Source organism: Culex quinquefasciatus, chromosome 2, assembly GCF_015732765.1.
Source record: "Culex quinquefasciatus strain JHB chromosome 2, VPISU_Cqui_1.0_pri_paternal, whole genome shotgun sequence".
Classification (NCBI taxonomy): Eukaryota; Metazoa; Arthropoda; class Insecta; order Diptera; family Culicidae; genus Culex; species Culex quinquefasciatus.
The window spans coordinates 168,299,638-168,317,251 of NC_051862.1; the positions used below are offsets into that span (position 1 = coordinate 168,299,638).

Genomic DNA, 17,614 nt, shown 5'->3' on the forward strand with positions numbered 1-17,614 from the left:
GGGGAAAACGGTTGGTTCCGAAAACCCCGGATGTATTGCCGTTGAGCTCGATGGGGGTTGGACGAATCGACCTGGTCTCTTAGGGAAAATTGTTCTCCAGACGATTCCGCTCATTTCTGGCCATCCTAGAAGTTTCTACATGTTTTCCCCAGGCCTGTAGGAGCGAATGAATGAAAATCCAAAATTTCCCATTGTAATTCCCATGTAAACTTGAACCCGCTTGAGACAAGCCAGTTTTCAACCAAATGAGCTGAAATTTGGCGTGAGAGTCCCTATGGGTATGCCCAACAAGGGGAACCACACCAGAACTTGATCTGAGAACTTTTCGAAATCCGTACCCACCCTATTGTCTAGTCAATGATTTAACAACACATTCAACGTATGTTTACATTTGCAATCTCTTTCTAGTAAAGTCGGAATTCAATTCGAATCGTATACGAATTCCGTTTCAACAACACGGTCCGATTGAGTTTACTGGCCCAAGAGTGTGTAAGTTCTGTTTTGTCGGGGGGTCCATCTCCCATTCACGATCTTATTCCGTTAATGTATTTCAAGTATCTAGCTAATTCTTCACAATTAAGATATGGAAAACTCTGTGTCCGCATATCAAAACTTTACGTAGTCTACGCCATTCCGGTTATGTCTGTGACATAACTACTTTGACTTTTGTGATACTTTTTGCTTCAACATTTTGAAAATTGGGCTTAAAATTTGAAGTTAAGAGTTGGCAAGTAAATGGATAGTGAGTAAGTTTATTGCCCTTACAGTAATTTTGGAGCTTCAATCGAGCAATAAACATTCCGGAAGATAGGTGACTGACGAGAATAGGTAATAGGTATATGAGGGAAAATAGTACTAGATACTTACCCGAAACCACTCAGTGAGAATTTCGGATTGACTCTCGATTCGATTTAGGCTCGATCTCGAGTTAGAATGGTCTAAAAAGTTACAATTTTTGACGATTTTCACAAAAACCAAACTTTTCATAAAAATATTTGGAAAAAATCATATGAAAACTAGATTTGGCGGTGTCTGGACCAAAGAGTCTATGTCTGATTTTTTTAACGGATTCCTCGGCAAATTTAATGTACCGTCATCTGGGTTGATACGGGACACATTGGGACAGCTGTTTAGCCTTGTTACTGTTTTTGAATATTTTTGATTAGTTTCGGATATAATAGACAAAGAACAACTAAAATAGGGCACCCTTTTCCAAATTTCAAGCTCGTAATCAATAAACCAACAAATTACGAAATGAGAATTTATGAACAGGATTCCACGGTATGATTTAAAAAAAATGGAAATCGGGCAAACATCAACTTTTTTCATTAAAACTGTTATAACTTAAAAACTTAAGCAATTACTTACCTACACTTATTAAAATTAATATTAATTGAAAGACGTGGTATCGCAATTATCTCAACAATTTGAAAAGAAGTACTTTTCGATTGCAAATTTGATTTTCAACAAAATAAAATCAATTATGAAGTACATTTTCGATATTTTAGACTGATATTTATTTGTATAAATCGGGATTTTAATTTTTGACAAAAAAAAGTTTATTTAAAAAATTGTAAATTCTGTAAAAGTGTAAAATTTTTCTGAAAAATGCTACAACTTATTTGCTGAAGACTTCAAACCGAATTCAAAATAATCCCATTCCTTGGTACGGATTATACATAATTTTATAACTCTTTTGTATGACAGCTACCAAAATTATATGGAGACTTGTTGGAACGAACCAAGATTGCACAATGCCCTCGCCGTAATGAAGGCCAAAACATAGTTAGAATCCATTAAAAAATACAGCAATTCTGGAGTTTTTTTTTTTTAAGGACCAATAAACCAAATTTTCAGTTTTTGATTTTTGGGTGTTTTTTAATACCCCTGACTCAAGGCGGTTCTAAAAACACCCAAAAAGCAAAAACTGGAAATTTGGTTTATTGGTCCTTTTCAAAAAAAAACTCCAGAATTGAAATTTGATAGAATCAGCCGATTTCTGAGAGAATTTCTTCATGTATGTTATTCAAGCTAATTTATCTGTTCTAGATGATTATAAATGTTTTATTGAAGTATGTCAAATTTTATTTATATTTTCAAAAGAAGGCCTAATCGAACTAGAATGTTTACAACCTAAGTGTATTGCAAAATCCGGCATTTTGCCTATTTGCAAGTTTCTTTTTTTGCTTTATCACTTTTTTCGAAAATTGGACATTAAATAAATTAATTTTATGCAGACAACAACTGATTGACTGATTGATTGATCGAATAAAATTACTCGGCTTAGTAAATTATCCCAAGTAAATTCATCACTTTTTAAATTCAATAATAGGACTAAATAAGGCGCATGGTAGATTACGTAACATCACTTGGCAAAATAATTCAACGAAATTCGTTCATTGCATGTGCGTCGCACAACTGGCAAAATGATAACTCCATTCAGCATCTCCTATCTCTGCTCTGTGCTTAAATATGAACACCAATGGGCAGGATCGGCGCTAAAAACAGCACTGAGGATGATAGCGACTCGAAACAACGACTTTTTTTTATTTAAGACATAAATAAGGTACAGAGGACCTCTTTTGGACCTAACGAGGTGTCGTCGCTAGAACGCAATGTCCTGATCGACGACAGAACCATTGACTCTCCAGCAAACGTGAGAAGCACAGAGTAGCAATATTCGGTTCATCTCACTTTTTGCTATCAACTGGAATTGTTACTCACTCGTTTCAGAGTCCGGATCGGAGAGCAAAATAAGTACGTCAGGCAAACAGTGCCAGGTTGGTTGCAACTGATAAAGCAACGAAGGAATGACCTATTCGCAGATGCAGGCAGCTCGACATCTCAAAAGCCAGAGACGAAAGTCAGTCAAAGACGGGACGTCGAGTGGAGAACAAGGGTCTGGAGAACTTTACCTGGAATTAAAAAGAGAGAATAAAAAGTGTCAAACGGAATCATAAGAAATGTACGTGTACTTTGGTGTTCAATGCCTCGAATAACGTTACAAACCTTGTCCCCAGGCGTACCAAGCTAACCCTGGAGCAGCTGAACGCCCTGCCGGTGTCCGAGTTCCACAAAACGTTCGAGAATGTCGTCGAGTGCTGGCCGGAGGCTGCGATCTTCTGCTCGGCCATGTTGCCCTTCAAAAGCTTCGAGGCGATGATCGTGACCTTTGAAAATTATCTGCACCGGCTGAGCACGGAAAACAAGCTACGAATTCTGCGACTTCACCCGGATCTTGCGGGCAGACTGCTGGACGTTCAGCAACTCACAGAAGAATCGAGTTACGAGCAGTCAAGCGTTGGTTTGGACAAGCTTACCCCGGAGGATAAGCGGCAAATCACGGCGTTGAACGAAGAGTACGACTGATCTTGATAGGGGGTCGACCCAGCGTTGCTCACCTTCCGTAACTTATCTCTTTCCTCGCAGGTACAAGCTAAAGTTCGGGTTTCCGTTTGTGGTTTGTGTGCGCGAGGCGTCCAAGTTCGAGGCCATCCTGCGGGGGATCACCGAGCGGGTCAACAACCGGCCCGAGCAAGAACTGGAAACGGGTATCAACGAGGTGAAGAAGATTTGCCGGTTGCGGATTCTGCAGCTGGTGAATCAGTTGTGAGTCGGTTAACGAGAGTGATGCGTTTATTTTAATTGACTGAATGATCTTTTAATTCAATAAGTTGGTTTATGAAATAAATTGGTTTAAAAAAAAAACAAGGAGCATACATCAAGATAACTTTATTTATTTAAAAGTAAAATTCTTGAATCATATAAATTTGAGTTAACACATTTGTTCACAAAAATAACAGAAAACTGAAATTGTCTAACCTGTTTTAATATGATAACATATATTGCAGGGGTGCCCAACCTTTTGGCCCTGCGGGCCAGATCTGATTTTTCTGAAGCAGTGACGGGCCGGAACCAATGTTTGATAAAAAATTGAAAAAGTAAACATTTTTTTCATAAAATTATTCTTATAGGTTCTTTTCATGTAATCAAATGAATAAACTAGTGTTGAAAATAAGAATCAAAACATTGAAAAATGTGTTCATTTCTTTTATTTTCATTTAGTTTTTTTTTTTTTTTTTCATTTATTGTTATTGGTTTTGTAGATTGTTATTCAATACCTTGATATAATTAATTTAAAAATTAGTAAAAAAAAATGCAAAAACATTCAAATGTAACTGGTCGTTGCAAGTTTTTTTTTGAAAGCTTGATTGCCAACACAACCATGTATAAAAGAAATCAATGAGGCTTGACAAAAACTATCTAAACGAAATTTGGATCCAAATAATTTGGATCAAGCGTAATGAAACAAAAAAGTTTTTGCGTTGTTGTTCACCTTTATTGAAATATATTTTATAAAACATTTTAAAAGATTTTAAACAAACAAATTTTAAAACGTGTAGAAAAATATATATTGAGTAGTTTTCATGTTTAGTTCATTGAACTTCTTTAAACTATCGAAGTTTATGAAAAATATACTGAAGAACGTGTCATATATTTTATGCTCCCAGATTTATTGACTTATTTTAACATTTCAATATTTTAAAAATATTTGCAGCTATTTTTTCTTCGGCTTTTTTTTTCAAACACGAGTTTATCACTGAAAAGATGTTCTGAAAAAAACGATATTTGAATTTTAAAATCAATTTTAATCAAGTTCCTAAAAAAAGAAAAACTTCAGTTTTATTTCACATTCTCACGAAATGGATAATTTTATTTTTTTAAGCCATTTTTCAGTTAATTGATTAATTCTGAAGTCATCAATATAGAAATGATAAGAATTAATATCAAACATGAAGAATGTTAGATTTTGAAACAAAAATCTTTGAAAATACAAAGGCAAAATCCAAATAATACGTTGAATTAGTAACATTTTATAGCAAAAAAAAAACAAATAAAAACCAAAATTTTTCTCGTTAAATTTTTGCTTGCGTGAATATTTAATCTCATGCTTATTTTTTAATTTAAACACTCAGTTTATTTATTGAATATTTCATGAACAGTCCATGAACAGGGCCGGTCATAGAACATTTTTTAAAAAGCCGTCGCGGGCCGGATGAAATAGCTTCACGGGCCGGATCCGGCCCGCGGGCCGGACGTTGGGCAGACCTGATATACAGTAGTTGTTCGGTAACTGGGCTGAGAACGTAGCCCAGTCACTGAATGTTGCTCGTTAACTGGGCTGAACAAAAAATAACGAGGGGACCACCGATGCATAATATTTTCCAGATGAAATATAAAAATAAGAGTTACTCAAATTTATGTACAATGCTTACATTACATATTTCTTAAATTGTAACTTGAAATTAAACAAAAGTTTGAAAAAAGATTTTTTATTTATTGAATATTATTTTTGCATCCATTAACCCCTCGGTCATTTTGGTTTGTTTTGGTTTTTTGGCGTTTGTCTGCTTTTTAACTGGGCTACGGCCCAGTTATCGAGCGCCCAGTTAAAAAGCAGCCCAGTTAAACAACGCCTAGTTATCGAACAACTACTGTATTGTATATGAAAATGAAAAACAACGTAGTGAGTTGTATTCTCAATAGTTTCCATTAATTCATTAAGGTAAATATGAACATTGCGTTTTTGTCTCCCCCTTATAAATTGTAGACAATTTAAAAGGCAAAAAATATCTTTTTGGTGGAAATAAAAACATGTACAGACTGTACAGTCATCCCTCATATTCGAAACAGTTTACAATCCGTCAATGTTCAAAAAATCATAACAAATCAATAATTTTACATAATAACTAGCTTTAACCTTCATGGTATAGCTTTCCTTGTGATCTTTCGATTGATGTGTTGACCGACTGTAAATTTTCACGTTTTATATCCAATTTTCAAAGAAAAACATGGACCCCTTAAAATCCACAAATTCGGAACACTTTTTCTTTCAGATATAAACAAACTTTGGTTCTCTCCAGGAGTAAATGTTTTCTACAAGATAATGACTTTACGCACTAAAACCAATGAAAAGCAAGCTTAGTTTTGTACATGTTCTGATAACTTTTTTTGTGAAAATATCAGTTGAATTCAGGTGTTTCACAATTGTGGGAGGCACAATAACATCCCACAATTATGGAACTGGCAATTTTGAGGCAGTGTTTTGCTGCTCGGAATAAAATCGTCGTGAAATACAGTTTTTTTGTTGAAGAAGTACTACTTTTACTAGTTAAAAAGAAAGAGAATGTCCGATTAAGGTCCTAAAAATAGTAGGATCGCCAGAAAAGATGCATTTGGCATGCTATTGACAAATCATCACAAAAGTGTTCCGAATTTGTGGGTGGTGGTGACTGTATTGATTTTTTTTATAATCAAGAATGCGAACCATTTGGGTATTTTGGGACCACAATTCAAAAAATGAGTAAACTCTAGAAAATCAAAATATTTTTAGTTAAATAACTGTAATATTTTTTTTCTAAATGTGCTAAAAATAAATGTTTATATTTTATTATTTAAAAATTACAAAAAACTTGGAATAAAATTTATAAAAGCCAAAAAAAATCTTTTCTGAGCATACAAAATTTGAAACTGAACTGAACCTGAACTGAAACTGAACTGAAACTGAACTAAAACGGAAAAAGTAGTAAAAGGCATGGGATATAATCTGGAAACAACTGATAAGTGCATGTAACAGTAAATGGATTAAATTTATGTAGTAACATCAAAGGAATTCTCTACGAAATCGGCCGATTTCGATCTTTCTCAAACTTTGGGGAGTTGTTTAGGACCTCAAAAGGAACTGAAAAATTGCTGAGCTGGAAAATCGTTTTTGTTATTATACACTAATGAGCCATAGAGAAATATGATCAAAAATTCCCCGTTTTAAATTTTCCGCCATTTTAGATAACGTTGTTGCCGTAGAACTGAATGCTCCATAAAATAACAATGATTTTTTCGTGATACATTTATCACATGTGATATTTTTGAGAATTCTTTGGATAATCGAGCCTAGACTGTAGTTATTTTCAGGTTATATCCAATGCCTTTTATTTGTTATTGACCAATTGCTATTTTTTAAAATTATCCAATCATCGAAATAATGAAATTTTATATTGATGTTAGGCTAACTTATGGTAATTATCAGTTCTCCCTTTTTGCATTTTAATTTCTTAGACAAATCCATTTTCTATTTTAAATTCATGAATGCATTGCAATTTTTTTTTTGCAATCTTTTTAAAACTAGGTATCATGAAAAACCCCATCTGCTGCAACCTTCCATCGGATGAGAAAGAAAAATGTCGGTCCCGGCCTTGGTTGTTAGGCCGTTAAGTCATTCCAGGTGTAGGAGTCGTCTCCATGCCATAAGTACAAACAATACACCAAACCAAGCCTACTCCGGTGGAATCGGTGGCGGCGGTTGGACTCGCAATCCGAAGGTCGTCAGTTCAAACACTGGGGTGGGAGGGTCCTTGGAGTAGAAAGAGGTTTGTGTGCTCTCCCCATTCAAGCCTTCGGACTCCTAGGTTCGAGCAGAAACTTGCGATAGAGACCACAAAAGACCCGGGGGTCGTTAATGTCATATCGATAGGTATCAATCCAATAACCTCGTTTTTATTTTCGAAAATAAATAATGAATGGTTGAATCCAGTTTTATTCTCGAGAAATGTTTATTCAAAGCATACGAAATATCCTCCAACCGCATAACTTAACATCCACTTACAAACCCCTTACAAAATACCCAAATTCTTCTCCATGACGGCATGGGGCTGGGCCATGATTTCCGAGTTCTCCGCCAGGTTGAAGATGTCGGTGTAATCGATCAGCTCATCGCGCCCCGTAAGCACATCCCGGGCCACGTTCGTCGACGGCAGGAACGGCAGATGGCCCACCTTCGAGACCGACTTGAGCTCCATGGTAAGCTTGAGGGGGGCGGCCAGCCCTTCCCGGTTCCGGAGCATCTGCAGGTTCAGGTTCTGGCGGTGCTGATCGTACTGAACGAGAAGATAGTGAATTAGACTTGATTCTATTGGGTAAGCTGATGGTACTTACATTCAGTTCCGACTGCTTCAGGGGGTGGCCGAAACGAAGCTGAGCGGCACAGTTCTCGTCCCGGGGCTCGACGTGGCCGGCAAACTCCTTGAAGCTGCTCGGCATCTGGGGAGTCACTTTGACGGAGGTTTCCTGGAATGTTAGTAAATTTAATGTTAATCCATGTTGTGAAGCATTCAAACTATTGAATACGTACCATTTTAATGCAGTAGCAAGCTTGAATTTCGCTTAAAACAAATTTAATTTCAGCGTTGAACAATGATGTTGCTGTTTTAGGAATTTGTGTGCAGAATGACAGCAAACGCTTGTCCGTACACCCTAACCAAAAATCATGGATTTTCTGAGTACGAATTGTTCAGTTCAACTCATATAACCATTTTTTGTTATAGATTTTTAACCCATACAATACCCCATCCAGTTTAGCCGTGCACTTTTGGACTCGCGATGCCAGCTCCATCTATATGTCGCCTCGGAATGTGTGACTGTGTGAGTGAGAATAAAGTTGGTGAAAAAATCCAACTTTATTCTCACGCACACCACTACTTCAAGCGTTTGTCAACAAATAGCAAAGACTCCATCCAAACGAACGCCACCTGTGTGTGATGTCGTGAACTTGCACCTAAACCGTCAACTAGGGAAAATGCGAAACTTATTGCGCGTATTCCCGAAAAGGACACGCGGCATACCAGCCTCTAAACGACGCGCCGCACTTTCGGCAAATGCGCGCTGTCAAATCCCATACTGTACGTTTTGTTTTTGTTGACCTTCTTCTTCGAATTGCACGTCATTGTTGCCGGTAATGTTTTTTATTGCATCAAAAGTGCAGAAAATCGCTGGCAACAGTGTCTGCGGCACACTCAGAAATGCCGCGCGGCGTGTACCTCCGAGAGAAACGGACAATAGTTTTTAGCCGTAATTTCGGCCGGAGTTAGCGGAACAGTACATAATTCCATCGAGTTTAAAATGCGATTTAAACTGAACTCGAGTTATGAATAGCTTTACAGAGGTGAGCATGCACGTTTTCATCAAAAGTATTGAAAAATAATTCATTTAAATGGTGAAAAACATCAAATTGAACATAGTTAGAAACGGATCCTTAACCTGAATGAATTTAGTGGCAATTTGCTCAGATTTGATAAAATAGGTTCCTAAAGTCCTATGCCAATTTTTATGTACAACGGTTGAAAATACGATTAAAAACGATTTCTGATCACTTTTTGCCTTCCTCACCGAAAAATGAACTTTTTAGTTCATTTGTACATATCGACTCAGAATCACCAGCTGAGCAAATGTCTGTGTGTACCAAAACAATGTCACTGGAATATCTCGTCACTGGCTAAGCCGATTTTGCCCGTATTGGCCTCATTCGATTCAATAAGTCCCTATTAAAATGTATAAAATTTAGTAAAGCACATCAAAAGTTATGCTTAAAAAACTGATACATATAAATTTCACAATTTGCAAAAAAGGGTGTTTTTTTTTTCATGAAAACCTGCCATATTATATATTTTTAGAAAGGTTCTGAAATTACCTTTCTTGTGGATTAAGAATTTGCAAGATCTGACTTACCTATCTAAAATTACAAGCAGTTTAAAAAATGGTCTGAATTTACATAACCTCAAATGGTCGGGTTGATCGCCATGAAAAAGCCGTGTGGAGGGATGCCATTTTCTTCAAAGGCGGTGTCATTTTTACTCATCACTTATTTTTATTAGGACCTCTTAGGTGCTGCGAACACGTTAGGGGAGATACATCAACCATGAGGACACTTTGGGGGGGTTGGAATCACACTATAAATGAGAGGAAGGCACCAACCACCAGTCAACTCAATTATTGTTGTTGCGTTTGAAACGGAATACGTAAACGATTCGGATTGAATTCCATTTCAGAATTCCGATTGAGTTGACTGGGTTGATTCGGTAGCAAACAGACTGAATACCGAGTGCGAGTAGCAAAGTGAAATCCCGAAGAACTGAGAGAAAATTCCCTTTTTTTTGAAATATCCAATAAATCAAATTTTCTAGTTTTTGCTTTTTGGGTGTTTTTGAAACCACCTAGAGTCAGGGGTATTAAAAAACACCCAAAAAGCAAAAAAATGAAAATTTGGGTTATCGGACCTTTTCAAAAAAAAACTCCAGAAATTTGCTACCGCGGTGGGGTTGACGTGTAGTGCAAATTTTCCTGGAAACGGGAAAAATACTTTTTTGAATCCCGGAAATTCCCGAAATCCCGGGAAATTTTTGAAACAGTCATAAAATCTGTATTTTCGTTATGTTTGTTACATCTTCAAGCTTAAAATCATAGAAATAACTCAAAACTATTAATTGATGATAACTTACACTTCATAAAAAAGTCAACAGTTTTAGATAGCTCGAAAGAAATTAAATTTTGTTTTGTTCTTTTTGTGCCTTGGATTAAATTAGATTTTTTTTATTAGGTCCTATAAATATCTGAAACACAATAGCTTATAAAACCTTTAAAAAAATCTCTAGATTTCTTTTGTTTATTTTTTATTTGATATGACTAGAAAAGCTTAAAAATATCTATGGAAATGTCAGAAAAACAAAGAAACAACTGCAAATAAACTGATAACAGTCAATGTAAAAATTTAGGTATTTTTAAAATTTCAACTTCTATATAAACAATATTTAACAAACAATCTTTGAGTCACCAACTCTGGAAAATCTGGACTTCAATCCAAATAGGTACAGTACGCTTTAGAGCAATAAATTTGGAAATCGGTTGTACTAATTGTTTTATTTTGTTCTGTGAAATCAATTAAAAATCAAAACATTATGCAAAAAATGACTTAATCAGCTGTCTTAACTCGTAACATTTTCCTGATTTGTCTCAGATGCCGGTGTTTGATGGAAAGTAGTAAAATATAATTTATTTTCAAATTTAATATCATAAATAAACGTAAATATAATACCCAGTTCTTTTAAATAAAAATTTTAAACAAAACTTTTGAAGCGCTTATCATGTTGTGGATCTTTAAACTAAAATAATAACATTTTTTAATAAATCAATTTAATGCTGAATACTAAATTCAATGTTTTCAAACTTTTATCGATTGATAAGCATTGAACTATTCATCTGTTTCCACAGCCAAATCTGAATTTCCAGACCAAAATTTGTGTTTTTTTCAATTTTGGGAATTCCCGGGACAAAATATGAAATAGGGTCGCAAAGCTGATTTAAAAAAAAATAAATAAAAATCTATTTTAGATACTCTACGGTCGTTCAAAGGGTAATTGTGCTCAGAAAAAGGTGCAGGTGGTTATGTTACACATGACCAGTATGACAAAGAACTTTGCAAGATGATTGTTGAAATTTTCGATTAGAATGTCCGGTCCAAATTCCCTTCTTATAATAACCGTCCTATCGAACTAAGGGGACGGAAATTGCAAGTGGAGCTGAAATAGAAATCGAAGTGAAATCAATTTACTTTCCTTCACCACTCGAAAGTTACCAAGATGCGGGAATGTTTTTGCAAGGCTGTTGCAAGCAATCGGCGGCAGTAAAGGAAATTTGAACAGCAGACATTAAAAACTACCCTTTACAGGGCTCTTAATGATTACGAGATAGTTATTCTAAATTTCCAGAAACAGATTTTCACAGTGGCACAAAAAAATGTGCATCGCAGTAGTCTATTTATTACTTCCTGCAATATATTTTAACTGCTTAGCATTAGCATTTTAACTGTTTAATTTCAGATAATGGCCAAATGCAACTTTTTATGTCCAGTATCAAAAATCATTAAGTTTTATACCCATATTGCCATAACTCTTACGGTCCGGCAAATGTCCCCTCATCGGAACATCCGCGGGGCCTCCGGCCACTCCGGATTGTGGCCACTACTGCCAAAATGTCAAATTTCATGTCCGGTATCAAAAACCATAAAGTTTGATACCCATATTGCCCCAACTCTTACGGTCCAGCAAATGTCCCCCCATCGGAACATCCGCGGGGCCTCCGGCCACTCCGGATTGTGGCCACAACTGCTGAAATGTAAAATTTCATGCCCAGTATCAAAAACCATAAAGTTTGATACCCATATTGCCCCAACTCTTACGGTCCGGCAAATGTCCCCCCATCGGAACATCCGCGGGACCTCCGGCCACTCCGGATTGTGGCCACTACTGCCAAAATGTCAAATTTCATGTCCGGTATCAAAATCCCTAAAGTTTGATACCCATATTGCCCCAACTCTTACGGTCCGGCAAATGTCCCCCCATCGGAACATCCCCGGGGCCTCCGGACACTCCAGGTGGTGGCCACTACTGCCAAAATGTCAAATTTCATGTCCAGTATCAAAATCCCTAAAGTTTGATACCCATGTTGCCCCAACTCTTATGGTTCCGCAAATGTCCCCTTATCGGAACATCCCCGGGGCCTCCGGCCACTCCGGATTGTGGTCACTACTGCCGAAATGTCAATTTTCATGTCCGGTATCAAAAACCATTAAGTTTGATACCCATATTGCCCCAACTCTTACGGTCCGGCAAATGTCCCCCCATCGGAACATCCGCGGGGCTTCCGGCCACTCCGGATTGTGGCCACTACTGCCAAAATGTCAAATTTCATGTCCAGTAGCAAAAACCATAAAGTTTGATACCCATATTGCCCCAACTCTTACGGTCCAGCAAATGTCCCCTTATCGGAACATCCCCGGGGCCTCCGGCCACTCCAGGTGGTGGCCACTACTGCCAAAATGTCCAATTTCATGTCCAGTATCAAAAACCATAAAGTTTGATACACATATTGCCCCAACTCTTACGGTTCGGCAAATGTCCCCCCATTGGAACATCTGCGGGGCCTCCGGCCACTCCGGATTGTGGCCACAACTGCCGAAATGTAAAATTTCATGCCCAGTATCAAAAACCATAAAGTTTGATACCCTTATTGCCCCAACTCTTACGGTCCGGCAAATGTCCCCCCATCGGAACATCCACGGGGCCTCCGGACACTCCAGGTGGTGGCCACTACTGCCGAAATGTCAAATTTCATGTCCAGTATCAAAAACCATAAAGTTTGATACCCAAATTGCCCCAACTCTTACGGTTCGGCAAATGTCCACCCATCGGAACATCCGCGGAGCCTCCGGCCACTCCGGATTGTGGCCACTACTGCCGAAATGTCAAATTTCATGCCCAGTATCAAAAACCATAAAGTTTGATACCCATATTGCCCCAACTCTTACGATCCGGCAAATGTCCCCCCATCGGAACATCCGCGGGGCCTCCAGCCACTCCGGATTGTGGCCACTACTGCCAAAATGTCGAATTTCATGTCCGGTATCAAAAACCATAAAGTTTGGTACCCATATTGCCCCAACTCTTACGGTCCGGCAAATGTCCCCTTATCGGAACATCCCCGGGGCCTCCGGCCACTCCAGGTGGTGGCCACTACTGCCAAAATGTCAAATTTCATGTCCAGTATCAAAATCCCTAAAGTTTGATATCCATATTGCCCCAAATCTTATGGTTTCGCAAATGTCCCCTTATCGGAACATCCCCGGGGCCTCCGGCCACTCCAGGTGGTGGCCACTACTGCCAAAATGTCGAATTTCATGTCCAGTATCAAAAACCATAAAGTTTGATACCCATATTGCCCCAACTCTTACGGTCCGGCAAATGTCCCCCCATCGGAACATCCGCGGGGCCTCCGGCCACTCCGGATTGTGGCCACTACTGCTGAAATTTCAAATTTCATATCCAGTATCAAAAACCATAAAGTTTGATACCCATATTGCCACAACTCTTACGGTCCGGAAAATGTCCCCCCATCGGAACATCCGCAGGGCCTCCGGCCACTCCAGGTGGTGGCCAGTTCCAAAGATCGACTCACGCGACCGGCATGTCTTAGCTGGTCCTTGCCTCCAAGCCATCTGCTCCCGGACCTCCAGGCCGTCTGCTACCGGGCCACCAGGCCATCTGCTTCTGATGTGTCCTCGTCGTCGTCCAGCAATAGAATGAATTTTCGGGACCGACCGAGCCGAGTTTTGTTGGCTCGTCGACGATCCGAAAATTATGAGGTGGAGTGGGGAGATTTTAGATACATCAATCTCACGTCTCTCGATCGACTGATTGGGAAACGTTCGTTCATCCAACCAGCGTGCACCAAAAAGAGGGGAAATTTGCCGAGAGGGGAATTCGTCACGTAACGTTTTCGCTTCGCGAAAATTTCGGATTGACACCACGTATAGAAACCTTAGGACAAAGTTCTTTGTCAAAAGAAGCTTTATTGTTGTGAAGAATAATATCCCCAATTTAGCCATCATTTTATGGCCCAATTTCGGTAAAAAATTCCGAAGAAACTTTTCAAAGGTGCGTAACCTTGAATGTAAACAAACAGTCTATCTCACTAGCTCCACTTGTTCCATGGCATGACAGCCACACTTTTTTGGTGATATTGGTACCACTGCGCGATTTTGACATTTCAGGCGTGCAACATTCGCCATCTTCAGTTTTTTTTTACAATTTGCTGAAATGAATATACAATAGGGTGGGTCATTTTTTTCGAAAGTGCTCGGATCCGGCTGAAATAAGGTCCATCTTGTAGAGGGTACCCATAGGGACTCTCAAACCAAATTTGAGCTCATTTGGTTGAAAACTGGCTTGTCGCTCGGGGGTTAAAGTTTACATGGAAATTACTATGGGAAATGTGTGATTTTACTTCAAACGCTCCTACAAGCTAAGCGACAAACTTTAGACCACACTTACACTAGGTAGCCGTGTCGAGGGTGGTCCAAGGAACATTTTTCTCTAAGGGTTCATGGTCATCCGTTCAACCCTGAGCTTGCGCAAAGCCGAAACATCCGGCGACGCCGGAATCCTTTAAAATCTCAGTTTTGATGGTCAGCGCATACTACGAAACTAAGATTGCATCGTGTGACAGAATGAAACACGACGCCAAACGTCAACTCACTAAAATAGAAGCAATAAATGAGGGTGTTTGCTCTCCCAACAAAGTGTTTAATAAGCAAATTGAAAATAAAGATCACCGGATCGGATCAAAAGTTGAGCCCTGAAGAGAACATGGCCTCCAAACCCGAGTTCGTCGTTGAGCAGTTCTGGAGAAATTTGCGCGCGAGGAATGCGAGAAGCGGGCCAGCCGCGGCAAGCGATCTTCGGCGAACTCAAACATACACGGATAGAAATCCTGTCCGCGAAAACGACAACATTGTTGTCGATTCGTTCTAAGATTCGTTTCGGAATGTTTTCGACCAGTCGTCCGGTAACAATTGCAACGAAATCGATAAAAAATGTTGTTGATTTCGTCAACATCAATTTCACGGTTAGAATGCGCCTAAATGTATGCAATTTGCAAAGTATCGATATAGCGTCGATATTTTGCTTTTCAAATTGGCCGTTATAGTTCAAAACTGTTTCGGAATAGTAAATCATATCAGAAAACTATTTATTTGCTTAAAATTTCTTTTAATTTTCAATAAATTAGTTTCGCACAAAGGTGTACACTCGATTATTTCTAAATGGTACCTAATGTGGATTAAAATCTAAAAGACTAGTGGTAAATTCCGTCAGTTTTGGGCCAGCACAGGCGGACGGTCTAATGTCCAAATTGATGCCGGAACGTGGCATGTCAGCATCGCTGCGTAGTCGGGTTGACGAACTCCTTTGGCGAGAACAGAACACCTGGATCGACGAAGCGGAGCCCTTAAGTATTCGCGCAGTGTAAGCAGGTGGTTTGTAGTCATGATGAGCTGGCATCCAAAAATCCGCTGGCTTTCTGGTGTTCAAAGAGCTGAATGGATTAGGAGAGAGATTAGTGAATGTACAAAGGAGTTTGAGCTTTAGAATCTTACCCGCTGCCTTTTTAGATCAGCACTTGGAGCGAATCAGATGCGATGTACTCATCGGAGAAGTCAGCGTGACCGCGTCGGTGCGCAGCATCAGCTCAAAGAAGTCCGGTTACCAACAACATGTTTGCGGTCTCTGGACAACGACAACGGGTAATGGTCATCGAATTAGACCACATGGAATGACACGAGCTGCATGCACAAGCAAATCTCACGATCGTCTATCAACCCCTGCAGAAGAAAGGTTAAATCTAAAAATCTAAAAATCTAAAAATCTAAAAATCTAAAAATCAAAAATCTAAAAATCTAAAAATCTAAAAATCTAAAAATCTAAAAATCTAAAAATCTAAAATCTAAAAATCTAAAAATCTAAAAATCTAAAATCTAAAAATCTAAAAAATCTAAAAATCTAAAATCTAAAAATCTAAAAATCTAAAATCTAAAAATCTAAAAATCTAAAATCTAAAAATCTAAAAAATCTAAAAATCTAAAAATCTAAAAATCTAAAAATCTAAAAATCTAAAAATCAAAAAGTCTAAGAATCTAAAAATCACAAAATCTAAGTCTAAAGTCACAAAGTCTAAGGTCTGAGTCTAAGTCAAATCTTAAAAATCTAAAAATCTAAAAGTCTAGAAGTCTAAGTCTAAAATCTAAAATCTAAAAATCTAAAATCTAAAGATCTAAAATCTGAAATCACAAAATCTAAAAATCTAAAATCACAAAGTCTAAAAATCTAAAATCTAAAATCTAAAAATCTAAAAATCTACAAATCTAAAAATCTAAAATCAAAAAATCAAAAATCTAAAAATCTAAAAATCTAAAATCTAAAAATCTAAAAATCTAAAAATCTAAAATCTAAAAATCTAAAAGTCTAAAATCTAAGTCTAAAGATCTAAAAATCTAAAATCTAAAAATCTAAAAATCTAAAAATCTAAAATCTAAAATCACAAAGTCTAAAATCTCAAAATCTAAAATCTAAAATCTAAAATCTAAATGCAAAATCAAAAATCTAAAAAATCTAAAATCTAAAAAAAGTCTAAATCTAAAAAAATCTAAAAATAATCTAAAAATCTAAAAAATCAAAATCTAAAATCTAAAAATCTAAAGATCTAAAAATCTAAAAATCAAAAATCTAAAATCTAAAAATCTAAAAATCTAAAAATCTAAAAATCTCAAAATCTCAAAATCTCAAAATCTCAAAAAGTCTCAAAATCTCAAAATCTAAAAATCTAAAATCTAAAAAAATCACAAATCTAAAGAAATCTAAAATCTAAAAATCTAAAGTCTAAAGATCTAAAGTCACAAAGATCTAAAATCTAAAGTCTAAAATCTAAAAGTCTAAAAGATCTAAGTCTAAAATCTCAGGAATCTAAAGTCTAAAAATCTCTAAATCTCAGAAATCTAAAATCTCAAAAGTCAAAATCTAAAAGTCTGAAATCTAAAAATCTAAAATCTAAAATCTAAAAATCTAAAAATCTAAAAATCTAAAAATCTAAAATCTAAAAATCTAAAAGTCTAAAAATCTGAAAATCTAAAAATCAAAAATCTAAAAATCAAAAATCTAAAAATCTAAAAATCTAAAAATGAAAATCTAAAAATCTAAAAATCTAAAATTTAAAAATCAAAAAATCTAAAAATCTAAAATCTCAAGAATCTAAAAATCAAAAAATCTAAAAATCTAAAAATCTAAAAATCTAAAAATCTAAAAATCTAAAATCTAAAAATCTAAAATCTAAAATCTCAAAAATCTAAAAATCACAATCTAAAAATCTAAAAATCTAAAATCTAAAATCTAAAAGT

General features: G+C 36.9%; 2 protein-coding genes across 2 annotated transcripts; one reads left to right on the top strand and one right to left on the bottom strand.

Annotated features, from left to right (window-relative positions):
* The first annotated feature begins 2,908 nt into the window (after positions 1-2,908).
* On the top strand, positions 2,909-3,719 carry LOC6036367 (2-oxo-4-hydroxy-4-carboxy-5-ureidoimidazoline decarboxylase). Its single transcript, XM_038257705.1, has 3 exons — positions 2,909-2,965; positions 3,021-3,359; positions 3,430-3,719. Coding segments are annotated over exons 1-3 (525 nt in total). The 5' UTR covers positions 2,909-2,963; the 3' UTR covers positions 3,614-3,719.
* Positions 3,720-7,586: 3,867 nt separating this feature from the next.
* LOC6036366 (proteasome maturation protein) lies at positions 7,587-8,320 on the bottom strand. The gene is made up of 3 exons (XM_001846372.2): positions 8,189-8,320; positions 7,993-8,124; positions 7,587-7,934 (listed from the first exon to the last, which is right to left on the bottom strand). The coding sequence occupies exons 1-3, from the start codon at positions 8,189-8,191 to the stop codon at positions 7,671-7,673; spliced, it is 399 nt and encodes a 132-aa protein (XP_001846424.1). The 5' UTR covers positions 8,192-8,320; the 3' UTR covers positions 7,587-7,670.
* Positions 8,321-17,614: the final 9,294 nt, after the last annotated feature.

Bases quoted from the DNA above. Each gene is read 5' to 3' on its own strand.
- LOC6036367 (XM_038257705.1), top strand. The intron at 3,360-3,429 runs GTACGACTGATC...CTTTCCTCGCAG, and splicing joins ATCACGGCGTTGAACGAAGA to GTACAAGCTAAAGTTCGGGT.
- LOC6036366 (XM_001846372.2), bottom strand. The intron at 7,935-7,992 runs GTAAGTACCATC...CTTCTCGTTCAG, and splicing joins TGAAGCAGTCGGAACTGAAT to TACGATCAGCACCGCCAGAA.